Source organism: Capricornis sumatraensis, chromosome 10, assembly GCF_032405125.1.
Source record: "Capricornis sumatraensis isolate serow.1 chromosome 10, serow.2, whole genome shotgun sequence".
Lineage (NCBI taxonomy): Eukaryota > Metazoa > Chordata > Mammalia > Artiodactyla > Bovidae > Capricornis > Capricornis sumatraensis.
The window spans coordinates 89,973,972-89,988,854 of NC_091078.1; the positions used below are offsets into that span (position 1 = coordinate 89,973,972).

The following is a 14,883-nucleotide window of genomic DNA, read 5'->3' on the forward strand; positions in this document are numbered from 1 at the left end:
GTTATTGACGTATACTTGATTTATAATGTTGTGTTAGTTTCAGGTGTACAACACAGTGAAGTCATATTTCTTAAAGTTGACTTTAGTATAAGAAAAAATACGAGAGAAATGTTCCTAAATTTGAATATTGTCTCTGATAGGAATATTTTGAGTCTCTTGGTGTATGTGTACAGGGTAATTTTCTCTCAGGTATATATTTAGTATATTAGATTTATTATTTAGAAGTAGAATTACTGAATCATAACATATGATGGCTTTACAAAATAATGCATCTTATTTTAAGTGGTTGTACCAGTTTATACCTTCAGTACCAACAAGTTCCCATTAACTCATATCATCATAATTACTTGATATAGTCAGACTTTAAATGTCTTTTAATATTCCATTGCCAATTTTTCCTTTTCAGTGTCTTGTGGTTTTTAGTATGGTTATTTACAGTATTGTGCTGGTTTCAGTTACATAGGATAGTGATTCAGTATTTTTTGCAGATTATATTCCAATATAGAGTGGCTTGTGTTATTAATGTGAAGAGTTTTCAGATTTATTTTGGGCACTAATACTCAGCTGTGTGCTGTAATTTTTTTTTTTTCATAATTTACACTTGCCTTTCTACTTTATTCACAGTGTTTTTTGGAGAACAGATGTTTATAACTGTAATGTAATTGAATTTGTCTATCTAAATGTTAAGTACTCTTAGTGACTTGTTTAAGAAATCTTTTCCTTGCTCCTAGATCTTATAGATACTGTTATCCTACGTTTTTTTGCATGTGTTATGATTTTTCCTTTGGCACTTAGCTTTTTTTTTCTTAATATATATGTATTTTATTGAAGTATAGTTGACTTACAGTGTTCCAGGAGCACAGCAAGGTGATTCAGTTATACATATACACACATATTATTTTTGAAATTATTTTCCATTATAGGTTTTTATAAGATACTGACTATAGTTCCCTATGCTATACATTAAACCTTTGTTGCTTGTTGCGTATCTGGTTTATTTTTTACTAGAAATCTAGCATTCTATTCATACTAAGTCAAACAGGTGGAATCAAAATGTCATAAATTTTTTGTTAGGCAAAATTCTTAAATTTTGTTGAATATATATATATTATACATATTATTTATATACTTGTGTACAAAAGTTTTTCTACTAGATAAAGGCCTGAGAAAGAACATCAAAAAAAGAAGGAAATTGGAAAACAAACTAAATGAAATGGGAACACTGAATATGAAACAGAAAAAGTGAAACTAGGTAAAAAGTAAAAGATAATCATATAGTCCAGGTGTTTTTAAACATAACTGCTCATTAGAAAAATATCTGGAGGAAAAAAAGCAATATCTGGGCATTTATATTTTTCAAAAAATTGCAAGATCATTCTAATAGGCATCTGATACATAACTTTTAAAAAAATATATGTATATGTTTTTTTTTAACTTTTGTGTGATACAAGACACAAAAGGAATCCAATCTCATTTTTTCCCCCAATATGAATCTAACAAGTTGTTCCTGAACCATTTACTGAATAGTCCAGCCTCTCTCCACTTAAGAAGTTTTGATATCAGATAGGGTAAATTGCCCACTTTTTTCATTGTTTTTGGAGTGTTTTACTATTTGAGATTGAGCTTTTTTTTTCTTCCTCCCAAAATTTAAGAATTGTTTTTTTACTTTTTTCAAAAAATCTTAGAATAAGCTTGTTAGTTCCTCACCACTCCCCACAAAAACAAATCCCCATTGTAATTTAAAAATTGGAATTGTATTAAATTGGTAGGTCAAATTCAAGAGGATTGACATCTTTGTGATACAGTCTTATCCATGAACAAAGACCATATCCATGTAATATGGTCTTAATCTTCTCTTATAAGGGTATCTTTTAACAGAATTTTATAATTTTCTGAATATAAATCTTGCTCATTTTTTATCACCAGACATTTTGCTTTTTTGATGCTGTTGTAAACAGTATTTTCCATTTCCATTCCAGTACATTTTATTGTGTATTTAGAAATGTAATTGATATTTATGTACAAAAATAATATTTATGTCAGATCAGTATATGAAATTTGAATAATTTGGTTTTTTTTTGTTCATGCTTTGAGATTGCTCTATATGTTTCACTTTCCAGGAGCACCATTTTTTTTCCCCCTCTCTGATCTAGGATCTCTAATATGATGTTGAATAGAAGTGATTACTGTAGGCATTCTTATCTTCTTGATCTTCAGAAGAACACTTTTAACATTAACCATTAGATTGGGACTTTGCAGTAGGTTTTTCATAGTTACCTTTATTAATGTTTTTCCTTCTTTATTTTTTAACCTTCAGTGGGTTTTGAATTTTATTGAATTCTTCTGTATTTATTTATTGAGATGGTTACATGGTGTATTAGAGTTACACCAGAGGAACAGAACTGATAGGACATACAGTTGATACTTTTATAACAGCTTTGGTTTAAACTATGCAAGTCTACTTGTGTGCAAATTTTTTCATTAAATATGTCCTACGGTACTGCATCATCCATGGTTGCTTGGATCTGCAGATGCAGAACTGTGGACTTAGAGGGCCAGCTATAAAGTCATATACATATTTTTCAAGTGCGTGGGGGTTGGTTCCCCTAACTCCCACATTGTTCAGGTGTCAGCTGTATACAGATAGAGATTTATTATAAAGCATTGGCTTTCACAGTTATGGAGTCTGAAAAGTCTCAAGGTTTGTAATTGGTAAGCTAGAGACCCAGGAGAGCTGATGTCATAGTTTACAGTCTGAATCCAAGTGTTTCAGAACCAGGAGATCTGACAGTTTCAATCTAGGGACTGGCAAGCTTGAGGCCAGGAAGAACTGATATTTCAAATGTAGGAGAAAAACCAGTGTGCCACCTCAAAGGCAGGCAGGAAAGAATTTCCTCTTATTCCAGGAAGTGTAAGCATTTTTGTTCTAATCAGACCTGCAACTGATGAGACTCACCCACACTGGAGAGGGCAGCCTGCTTTATTCTATCTGTGTACCTATCTGTACAGTTAACTCATCCCAAAACATCTTCCGAAACACCCAGAATGAAGATTGACCAAATATCTGGACACCTTGTGGCCCAGTGAAGTTGACACATAAAATTTATTGTCACACATAGTATTTATTGTTTAAACTTAATAAGATGCATTTATCTATTTTCAGTGTTAAACTGTTCCTGTGCTTCTGGTTTAGAAAACCATCCCCTCCTCTTTAAAAATACTTGGCTTATTGTGTGAATGTTTTGTTTAGGAGTCTTGTACCTGTGATGATGGGTGAGATCTGCCTACAATTTTTCTTTCTTGTATTCTTCTGATTTAGTTTTTGTAGCAAGGTTATGTAGCTTCCTAGAATTGTAGGTAGTGTTTCCTCATTTTGCAAAAAATGGATGTATATATAATGAGAAGAGTCTGTTCTTTGGATGTTGGGTGGCACTTAACTGTAAAACTGTGTATAAAATGTTTATGGGTTTGTGATTCAATTTTTTTAATAGAAAATTCAGGTTTTCTATTTCTTCTTGAGTCAACTTGGGTATTTATGGTTTTCTTTATTTTTAGGAAATGTCCGATTTCTATTTTTAGAAAATGTACTGAGTGAGGATTATTTTTATAGTCTTTTTAATAGCTACTGTGAGCATTTTTACAAATAGCATTTTATTATGCTGTCTCTTACTAGTACTTTTCACCAAAGGTTTGTTGCCTTTATTCATCTGAAGAACCAAATTTTGGTTTTGATCCTCCATTGTACCTTTGTTTTCCTGGTTTATTAATTTCAACTGTTAGTTTTAGTCTACTTGGGCAGGGTGTTGGTATTTAGTTATTTTTGATTCTTACGTAAGAAAAAATGATCAATGAACTTTGAGTTCCAGGTACTTTTTTAGTTACTTTCCACATGTTTTAATGTGTAGTATTTTTGTTATTCAGTTCTAAGTGTTTTTTAAAGTTTCCATTATGACTTCGTTTGTCACATGATGTAGAGGTATATTTTTAAAATTTCAAGTGTATGTGAATACATTTTTTTTCTTTGAATTGCATTGAAATCAAGATAGGTAATTATTTGAAATTTTTTTGAGATTTGACTTTATAAAACTCTGTGTTCAGTTTTTGTACATGCCCCCTCTGGATTTGAGAAAAATGTGTATTGTTTAATTGTTAAATCCTAGGGACAAAATTCTGGTTGACAGCTATTTTCTCTTACCACTTTGACTGTATATGCTACAGTGTCTTCTGGCTTCTATTTTTGTTGAGAGATCTAGTTGTAGTCTAATGATGGTTTCTTTGTAGGTCATTGTTTTTTTCTGGTTGCTTTTAAAATTCTTTCTTTGTCTTTGATATTTTACAGTTACATTAAATATATCTAGGTGTAGATTTCTTATTTATCCAGCTTGGTGTATATTTTTTCATGTTTATAGATTAATATCTTTATTTCTAATAACTAAGAATGTTTTAGTCATTATCTCTCGGATTATACTTCTCCTTCTATTTCTTTTGATTGACTTCTTAGGACTCTGAAACATCATTCTGTTCTCCCTGTCAGTCTGTCTTGTGTTTTTTGCCTTATTTGTACTGCATTTTTTAGTAATTTCATCATAGGTATATTCTAGATTGCAAATTCTATCTTTAGCTGTGTCTTACTTGCTGTTTAATCAATTTATTGAGTTTCTAATTTCACAGAATTTATTTTTAATTTCTAAAAGCTATCTTAGGTTCTTTTTGAGATCTACCTTTTTATTTTTTCTTTTTTAAACAGATTCTTGTTAATTCTTTCAGAAAGATTTATGTGCCAGAGGCTTGTCTAGGAGGTAGAGATTATATTCTGATGTTCCCTTGGTTATGTTTCTTAACTGACTCACCATTTTAGCCATTTAAAAATATACAGTTAAGTGATTTTTAATGAATTTGCAGTGTTATGCAACCATTGCCACTATATTTTTCCAGAATATTTTCATAACCCCCAAAAGAAACTTCCTATTCACTAAGCATTTACTCCATATTCTTCCCTCACCCACCATCTCCCCCACAACCAGTCTCTGGCAACTAGTAGTCTACTTCTGTCTTTATGTTTTTTTGTATTGTGGACATTTTATATAAATGTGATCAAGTAGTATGTGGCCTTTAGTGCCTTCTTTCACTTAGCATAATACTTTCAGGACTCATCCTTATTGTGGTATGTATCACTACTTCATCTCCTTTATTTCACTCTATGGAAAATGCCACATTCTGTTTGTCCATTCATCAATTGTCTCCACTCTTTAGCTATTAAGAATATTGCTGCTGTGAACATGTGTATGCCAGTTTCAGTTCTACAGTATTTCTTTAAACATTTCATACATGTTATTTTATATATTTTATCTGATGATTCCAATCTGCAGCCCTTGTGTATTTGATTCTGTTGTCTTTGCTGAATCTCACTTAGGGTATGTTATTTTTTCAGAAGCTTGACAATTTAAGATTCTGAGCTTTATATTTTTAATACTCTTTGTTTTCATTCCTGTAACATTGTTTGGAAAGCCAAAATGTCAGTAGTAGAATCTGGTAATATAAATCCACAGACTGGGTTAATAATGTTTTCTGAGGGAGGAAGCAGTAAGGTGTAATAAATAGAGGCATCGGTACAGAATTCACAGGTGCTTCCTTTTTTGCAGGACTGAAAAGTGTTTCTTTGGGTTGATGCTACAGATGTTTTTGCTGGGGCTTCTGTCTGCCTGAGTTGTTTCTGAGTGTAGAGTCCCTGTGCTTCATGGGTCTCTGGGGACATTGACTCCCTTTAGGGAACTAGAGTCTTTAGGCTACTAAGCCAGTGGGGGTTAAAAAAAAAACCAAAAACCCTTGGCATATGCAGTGGGTGAGAAGTTAAATAAATCTGATTGTGTTTTTTCTCAGCAACTACAAAACATGAAGCTGTTATTCACATCTCCCAGTTTTCTGTTCTGACAAACCAAGAGTTACATAGGGATTTACAAATTTTGCACAGGCGTTGTCCACTGTATTTTTGGGTTTTCAAGCAGTGCTTTTATTAAATGTAAATGGTAGCATAGTCACTTTAGCCCTTTAAATTACTGGTTCTTACACAGACTTTATTTACTGGGCTTGTGTCATGGAAATTTACGTAGCACAAGTTTTCTTCCAGAATCCAGAGTCCCTTAGAGTTCTGCTGCCATACTCAGTTCTTCACTGAGTACACCCTTTCTTTAATCCAAAAAATACCGTGAACTATTGCAGCAGTCTGTGAACTGGGTTCTTCGCATTATGTTGTTTTCTTTCCTCCAGTGCTATCAAGTTTTCTTTATTTTTTAGGGAAACACTTCAGCTCAAAAGGGTATACTCTCCAGGGCATTTCTGGCTAACTTGGCATTTTTGTCTTCTTACAATCTAGCCCTTGATCTTTCTTTCTAGATTTGTCTTAATGTTTCTTCTAGTCTCTGCTCACCCTTGGCCAGTCGTAAGTACTCTGATGCCTGCAAACTGTCCATCATGTTGTAACTCTGCCTTTGCTCGTGTTGTTGCCTCTATTGAAATGTCTTTCCCACAGTCGTAGGCCCTTGGCAATGTACCCATCCTTTGAACTCCACTTCCCATCCACTCTAAATATGTTTTCCCTTTCTGTTGCTTTGTAAAACTTTTGGAGACCTTTCCTGTCTATCTAATTATTGATATTTCTGTGTTACTTTCACCACCCAGTTATAAACTTCTTTTGATCAAGGATCTTGTGCTGCTTGTCTCTCACGTTATCTCTGGTAAGGCAGGATTACTTTACATGTGAAAGACGTTCATTAAATACGTGAAGAAATAGATTATAGCTACACTTTGCATTTGAAATTAGCCTGAGCTCTTGAAAGGCAGCGTTTGGTCCTGCTTGTTTCATATCTCCAACATGTAGCACACCACCTTGGCAATTTTTAACATGGCTTCTGAGTTGCTGAGGAAAATATTTGAAGTTTTAGTTTTTGTTTGGTTCTTTTAGTTTCGAGGGAAAATCAGCAAGTTGATTTAACAGTTACTTAGAATTCTTTCAGTAATATTTTCTCATTAAAACTGTGAAAACTTAAGGAATTCTTAATTAGTTGAAATCTAGTTCGCAGAGAATTGGTAGGGTTTTTATCTAATTCAGTAGCAGTACTTTCCTTAAAAAGATAAAAACTTTTTGCTTTCCTTACAATTAGTAGGAACTGCTTGCTATGTTTCTGCCTTCCGGTGAATAATAAAGCAGATTCAACTTCTTTCTTCTTCTAAAAATGCAGGTTCTTGTTAAACCTTTGGGAGACCGAGGATACCTTTTTCTTCTCTCTCCTTATCAAATGGTTCCTCCATATGGTAGGTGGTCTCTTTAATTTTTTATGGTTTTCCTTTAACTTTTTCGAAGTTAACACATATTGCTAATGGATTTCTCTTTTTTTTTTTAGAACATCAAACTGCTAAGCCTCGAGTTTTACATGCTTTGTTTCTATTTCAAGAACCTAGAGGAATAGTTCCTTGTAAGTTCATTGGCTATCTAAATCTAGTTACATATAGATAACTGCATTTTAGTGCAAATTTTCAGGTAACTCAGTAAGCATTTTGACTTTCTTACACCATGTTTTGCGAAATAATGGAGATATTACAAGGTATTAACCATATAAAACACAAATTATATGGCTTTTTTTTTGTTTCTATGAAAAATTATTTTGGTTTTTATCAGTGTTTTCACTAAACATTGATTGAAATTGTTACAGTAATATAGCTTAGGTTTTCAGGGTTTCTATTTTAAGATTTTTTTTTAAGCTTAGTTCATTTTTGCATTCAAATTTTAGTAACGTTAAGTGCATCATGCACTAGGTTACATATTGGATCGTTCAAAATTAGTAAGAATCTTCACACTATTTTAAGAGAAATTTTTCTAGTCACCATTTCTAAGAATGAACTTTAATGCTGTATTAAGGTAAACTTCTCACTGTTAGATTAAAAGTGAAATTCATGGGAATTTCCTGGCAGTTCACTTGTCAGGACTCTGCTTTCTCTCCTGAGAACCTGGATTCAGTCCCTAATAGGGGACCCAAGATCCTTCAAGACCTGGGGCATGGCAAATGAAAAAAGAGAGATTCTCAATTGTAGCAGTTTAGTGCCTGCCTATCTGCTTATGGGGATAGAGTTCATAAGTTAAGTTAAGTTAAGTTAAGTCAAGTCTGTTATGTTAAAACAGGAAGGAGTGACATCATAGTCATTTGCAGGACTGTCTTTCTAGGAGCCTCAGATTTTGCCCCTTTTCTCTGTTTCTTCTTGTATTTTACTTGCCACTAGTTGATGCCTAAGGACATGACAACGATCTTCAGTGGGCCGGTGTTCTTCCCTTTAAACATAATATTCCATAATTTTCATGTTTTAGTTTCTTATTGGCCCATTTTATGCTCCTGGGCTTAGAGGCATGCTATTTATGTATTCTTACATAACATATATGTACTAGGATACATATGGACTTCCTGATAGCTCAGTTGGTAAAGAATCCACCTGCCATGCAGGAGACCCTGATTCGATTCCTGGGTCAGGAAGATCCCCTGGAGAAGGGATAGGCTACCTACTCCAGTGTTCTTTGCTTCCCTTGTGGTTAGGCTGCTCAAGAACCCACCTGCAATGCGGGAGACCTGGGTTTGATTCTCTGGGTTGGGGAGCTCCCCTGGAGAAGGGAAAGGCTGGCCAGAGAAAGGGAAAAGGGAAAGGCTAGTCCAGTATTCTGGCCTAGAGAATTCCATGGACTGTATAGTCCATGAGGTTGCAAAGAGTCAGACATGACTGAATGACTTTCACTTTCACTTTCCATTAGGGTACATACTGGTAATGTATGGGTGTCGTCACACTGCTTTGACAATATGTAGATCTGTGCTTGTCTAGTTTCTTGATTACTAACATGGTTTGCTTTTTTTGTTTGTTTACAGCACAAAAGGGTTCAACCAGTGCAGCACCTCAGGAGAAACATGAGAGCATGTCAGATGTGTTAAAAATAACTCAATTTTTACAATTTGCTTTGATTCAGTGTCGAAAGGAATTCAAAAATATAAATACTATAAATTTTCATTCTGTTGTTGAGAAGTATGTAAGTGAATTTTTTAAGAGAGGTTTTGGTTCAGGTAAACGAGAGTTTATCATGTTTCCATATGATTCACGATTAGATGATAAAAAATTCTTATATTCAGCTCCAAAAAATAAATCCCATATTGATAATTGTTTGCATACCTATATTTTTCGACCTGAAATGTATCAGTTATCTATTTATAAATTAAAAGAGCTATTTGAAGAAAATAGAAAACTTCAACAGTTTAGTCCACTTTCAGATTACGAAGGCCAAGAAGAAGAAATGAATGGTACAAAAATGAAATTTGGAAAACGAAATAACTCAAGGGGTGAAACTATTTTATCTGGAAAGCAGAAGTCATCTCACTCTTTGGATTATGATAAGGACAGAGTCAAAGAATTGATTAATTTAATTCAGTGTAAGAAAAAAAACGTGGGTGGGGACTCAGACACAGAAGATATGAGAAGCAAAACTGTGAAGAGGAAGCTTGAGGATCTACCTGAAAATACGAGAAAGCTTGCCAAAACCAGTAATTTAACTGAAAATTGCCATCTGTATGAAGGTAAAATATCAGAATTGCTTTCATATAGTGTAAAAGTAACAACCGAAAACATAGTTAAGCAGTTCTGTCTGTTCTCCTCATAACAAGGATTTGCAAATTATAGCTTGAGAGCCAATCCAGCCAGTCCCCTGTTTTCCTAAAGGAGATTTTATAGGAATACAGCCTTACCTTTTGTTTATGTGTATTTAGCTGCTTTTACACCATAATGGCACAATTGAGACAGATTGTATGGTCCACAAAGCCTAAAATATTTACTCTCTGATCCTTTACAGAAAATATTTGCCAGCTCTTGTCCTTGTATATCAGATTTCTGAATTGTGTCACTTGATGCTAAAATAAGAAAATAAAGTATGTTCAGCTATCACTTTCCTAATTGGAGCTGCTTCCCTTTAATATTTCTTTACTTTTATAATTGGAAAAGTACAAAATTGAATATTGAGTTCTTTTAGAATGTTCATTAATGAAAAGAGCCTTCTGAGCTTTAAAATTTCTTAGATGCACACCCTTTTTCCTACCCTAGGAGTCCAGTAATTTGTTTGGGTTTTTATTTTTTCTATTTTTCTTGTTTTTAGGTGACAGAGACAAATTCTCTTAAGTGTTTCAATATTGCTAGTAATTTAAAGGGTCTTTTCATCTAGATTTTTAACACTGCTCGTCTATAAGCATGAAAAGTGTCCCTTTGCATTCAGTACATTTTGCACTGCTGCTATTTTTGTTAATTACGGTAGATCTGACTGTCCTCCTGTTTCTTACTAAGCAGCTTTACTCCTGTGTTTTCTAATTCAGCATGTCTCAGAGCTGACTAGGTTAGTGCCCTTGTTAAATTGTTCTCTAATCAGTCTCTGTAACCTCAGTTACTTTTCACTCCTCTGTTCTCCTTTATTTCCTCTCTTCCTGCACTATTCAGTTTAAAATTAAGTGATTTAAATTTAAATTGATTAAAATGAAATAGAACTTCATTTCCTGTGTTACATACCAGCTGCATTCCACCAGCCACTCTGCTGCTCTGAACAGCACAGGGAGGGGACATTTCATCGCTGCAGGAAGGTCTGTTTGACAGTGCTGTTCTTTTCAGTAACTTTCAGGGTTTTTTCTTCACTTGATCTGTTTCTCTTTCCAGTGTTTCATCCTTGACCCTGTACTAGATGGCCTTCCTTGCTTCTAATGCTAATTTCAGTATCATGTTCTTCTCAATATTGTTTTACTAATTTGCGAACCATCTTAGCTTTCAAGGCTTTGCTATAGCCTGGCCATGTCCAGCCTGAGTAGCCCTGTTTCCCACTCTCCCCAACAGGCACTCTTAGAATACATAATAATGGTCAGCCTGGTACTTCTTTTCCCACAAAGCATCTTTCATTTCTTTCAAGCCTTGTGTCTGTGAAGTTGCAATCCCTCCTTAGCTTTCTGGCTGTTCTGGTCCTTGATACTTTTCATCTCTTTTCCCTTCTGGATTTCTGCTCTGTTGTGAGCCTGATGGTGTTTACTGATCCATACTATCATATACTGTTGACTTCTGTCTTGAGAGTTAAGTGCTTACTGTTTGCTAGCTGCTTTATGTGTATAGACTCATTTAGTTCTTGATTGGTAGACATTATTGTCCTTATTTTACAGGTAAAGAAAACCATCTTAGAAGTTAAATAATTTTATCTAAAGTTACATAGTTCACTGATCCATGTTTGAAGTAACTTTTGACTGCTGTTAGGCATCATTCCTATTTCCTAGCACTGAACACATAATGGGCAAGATAGTTAAAATTTGGCACCATTTTAGCAGATAAGTGGCTAATTTGTAGATGTGAAAAAATACTTGTGGGCAGAAATCAGGCTTTATCGAAAGTTAAAATGGTGGAAAGCCATGCTAGTTATAGTGGACCAACTGAGAAACAGGGAAGAGAGGGGCTGGGGAGACGGACGGAATGGTTAAAGCAGAACTAGTGACGGCAAACGGGCATGGCTAGGTGTTCCTCACTCGGTTCATTTATAGTTATTTGCACACTTTATTTCTGATTCTGAAAGTAAAGATTTAAAAGTTGGATTCTGACTTTTAAAGTATGCTAGTCTTGATTTGGTGGTGAGCTTGCTTTGTTTGTTTTTTAAACTTTATTTATTCATTTATTTTTGTTTATTTTTGGATGCGCTGGGTCTTTCATTGCCGTGTGCAGGCTTTCTCTAGTTGCGGAAAGCAGGGGCTACTCTAGTTGCAGTGTGGGTCTTCTCATTGTGGTGGTTTCTCTTGTTGTGGAGCTCAGGCCTCGGCGCATGGGCTTCAGTAGTTGCAGCACGCAAGCTCTGCAGTTGGGGCATAGGGGCTTAGTTTCTCCATGGCGTGTGGTATCTTCCCAGACCAGGGATTGAGCACGTGTCTGCTGCTTTGGCAGGCGGATTCTTATCCACTGTGCCACCAGGGAAGTCCCCCACTCACTTTATTAAGAGAAGGCCTTCTGTTTCCCCTATCCCCTCTAATAACAACTTTTTAAAGTATGATTTACATACAGTGTACTCATTTTAAGTGCACACTTTCATCAGTTTTTTATAGCTGTTGTTACTCCCATTCCAATATATAGGATATTCTCATTACCTTCAAACGTTGCCTTGTCTTTCTTTGAATTTGTCTCTTTGCACTCCATTGCTGGTCTGCTTTCTGTCTCTCTAGATTATTTTACCTTCTCTGTAATTTCGTATAATTAGGTACAGTATGTACCCTGTTTCTAAATTTGGGGGCTGTGGTATATTATGCACTACCTAAATTGCAACATCTACCCTACCTTTACCCTCCTTAAATATTAAAGCACATGACTTTCTGAGTGTCTACTCTCTCTACAAGTTTTTAAATATATTGGTGGTGCATATAACCCACATTTATACTTGCTTGAAGCCATGTCTGATATATTTTCTCTCCTAATACTTTTTGTTCTTACTGCAAGATTGGTGTAGATTTCTTTGGGATGATTTTGCATCTCTTAATACCTCAGCTTTGTTATGAATTAAGTAATTAGTCATTTAAGATAAAGTTTAGGTTAAAAGGTTAGTACAAAATGTTGCGGGAGAGATCAAAGTCATGGGTTTTTGTTATTTCTTTAGAAGATTTAGGTGTACTCTGCATACTCTTCTTGAACACTTTGCAAAACAGTAAGGATAGGTATTTTTCTGTTGTCAAGTATCTTGTTGATTTTTAGGATTTTGATGGTAGAATTTAAAAAGGTACCTACAGTATAGTTATTTATATGTATTATCCACATTACCAACATGATATCTGAGCTCATTTCTTAACAGAATTTTCAAGATATGAAGATAAACTTCATTTAATGGGAATTTTGACCTGTGTGCAAAATTGTAGAATCAGTCATGTTTGGAAAGTAAGGGGTGGATATACTTGTAAACTCACAGCAGGTGATTTGATTGAGCTCTTGCCTATAAATGTCAAATTATAATTAAATTTTAGGTGTATGTATCTGTATATATATATATATATATATATATTTAATTTTATGCTTGGCTTCCAAACTGTAAGAGATGGCTCTTTCTTCTTCCCTTCAGAGTCCCCACAGCCTGTTGGCTCACTTGGGCATGAATCTGACTTGAGACGGCAGCAGCAGGATACCTCTAACTCTGGCGTTGCTGACATCCATAGGCTGTTTAATTGGCTGTCAGAAACACTAGCAAATGCACGTCATTCTGATGCATCCCTGACAGACACAGTCAACAAGGCCTTAGGATTGAGCTCTGATGATGCCTATGAAGAGATGAGGCAAAAGCATGAGTATGAGTTGAGCTCCACCCTGGATAAGAAAGAATATGAGCAGCCTCCTGGTGCAAAAATCGAAAATGCACGTTTTAAGGATACTCAGAGCCCGTTGCTAGACGTTGATCCATCATCTTTAAAGTATCCTGTTGGTGTTTCTACCAGTGAAGTAGGCACTGACCATAAATTCCATTTGAAAGAAGTAAGCCTCTATCATTGGATTACCTTTGTTTGCTTTTGTGAATATTTGTGTGAAAGGGAGGATGTGGGTGTGCTTGTTTTTCTTTTTACAAAGAAATGATACACATTTCAATAATAGTGTCTGTGCTGGATAGTATTTGTAAGTTATTTCTTATTACAAAGAGATGAATGCAAGTATTTTTCTTGCTGCTGCCCATATAGTCTAAGATTCACCATTGTGATAAAAAGTCACAGCAGGACAACCTGTTTTGTCAGGAGCTGCTTGAAAGTGCTAGTCACTCACTTGTGTTTGAGATTAGAGTAATACCTTTATCATGTTGATTTTACTCATTCGTAATGTTTAGATTGAGGTTTGAGCATTTGCTGTGAAAAAAGGTGTTCATTCTTGACTTTAAAATTAGTTGAAAAGGTATTGAATCTGTACTCTTAATTTTTAGGATCCAAATTTAATTAGCATGAATAATTTTGAAGATTGCAGTTTGTGTCCTACTATTTCCATTGAACATGGATTCCATAGACAATCTAAGTCAAATAATGTTGAAGAGACTGAAATACATTGGAAACTTATTCCAATTACAGGTAAGAACAAGTGCACTGGGACATAGGTTTGCTTGGTTTTACTTAGGGAGTAGTTTCCTGAAGGGTTTAATCTTGGAAATTCTTGGGGCTTATTTGGCTCTGATATCTTCAGTGTCTTATTTTGAGCAGTGTAATATTCATCATTGAATTTTGCTGTGTTCTTGGTCAGTATCTGCAAAAGAGCCTATTGAAAAGAGAAAGATTTAAAATATACTTTCTCTGTGGAGTTGAACATGCAACTTGCAAATGAAAATTGTTGGCAGGAATTGGGTTTCTAATAAGGTGAGGTAGCTACAGAGATGAGTGAGATCCTTTGGGCAGCCAATTAAATACTGTCTTTGCAAATTATTAAACTTCAAAAACTATCATCTAAGAAATGTTCATGTTAAGGTTCATCTTTTAGAAATAAAGAGTTCTTAATATTGGGTTATTTTCAAGAAATTGAGTCATTGTAGAGAATGGCCTGAAATGATTAAATGTTAATATCCCTAGAAAGCTTATACAACCTTATAAAGCTTATAGTGGGGCAAAAATAGTTTGTGAGCATGCTAAATCGCTTCGTTTATGTCCTACTCTTTGAGACCCTATGGATTGTAGCCCAGCAGGGTCCTCTATCCTGTGAGATTCTCCAGGCAAGAATACGGAAATAGGTTGCCACCCCCTCCTATAGGGGATCTTCCTGACCCAGGGATTGAACCCGGGTCTCTTACATCTCCTGCATTGGCAGGCGGGTTCTTTATCACTAGTTTAACAGATG

The 14,883-nt window shown here is 34.9% G+C and overlaps 1 protein-coding gene across 6 annotated transcripts in view; it reads left to right on the forward strand.

The window, feature by feature from the left end:
• TASOR (transcription activation suppressor) overlaps nt 1-14,883 on the forward strand; it is a 51,731-nt gene that overhangs the window by 19,856 nt on the left and 16,992 nt on the right. For all 6 annotated transcript variants that reach the window (XM_068982781.1, XM_068982782.1, XM_068982783.1 and 3 more), the window contains exons 12-16: nt 7,239-7,311; nt 7,401-7,472; nt 8,907-9,605; nt 13,142-13,548; nt 13,985-14,126. In XM_068982781.1, coding sequence (XP_068838882.1) covers nt 7,239-7,311; nt 7,401-7,472; nt 8,907-9,605; nt 13,142-13,548; nt 13,985-14,126 — 1,393 coding nt within the window. The remainder of the gene's footprint in view (nt 1-7,238; nt 7,312-7,400; nt 7,473-8,906; nt 9,606-13,141; nt 13,549-13,984; nt 14,127-14,883) is intronic.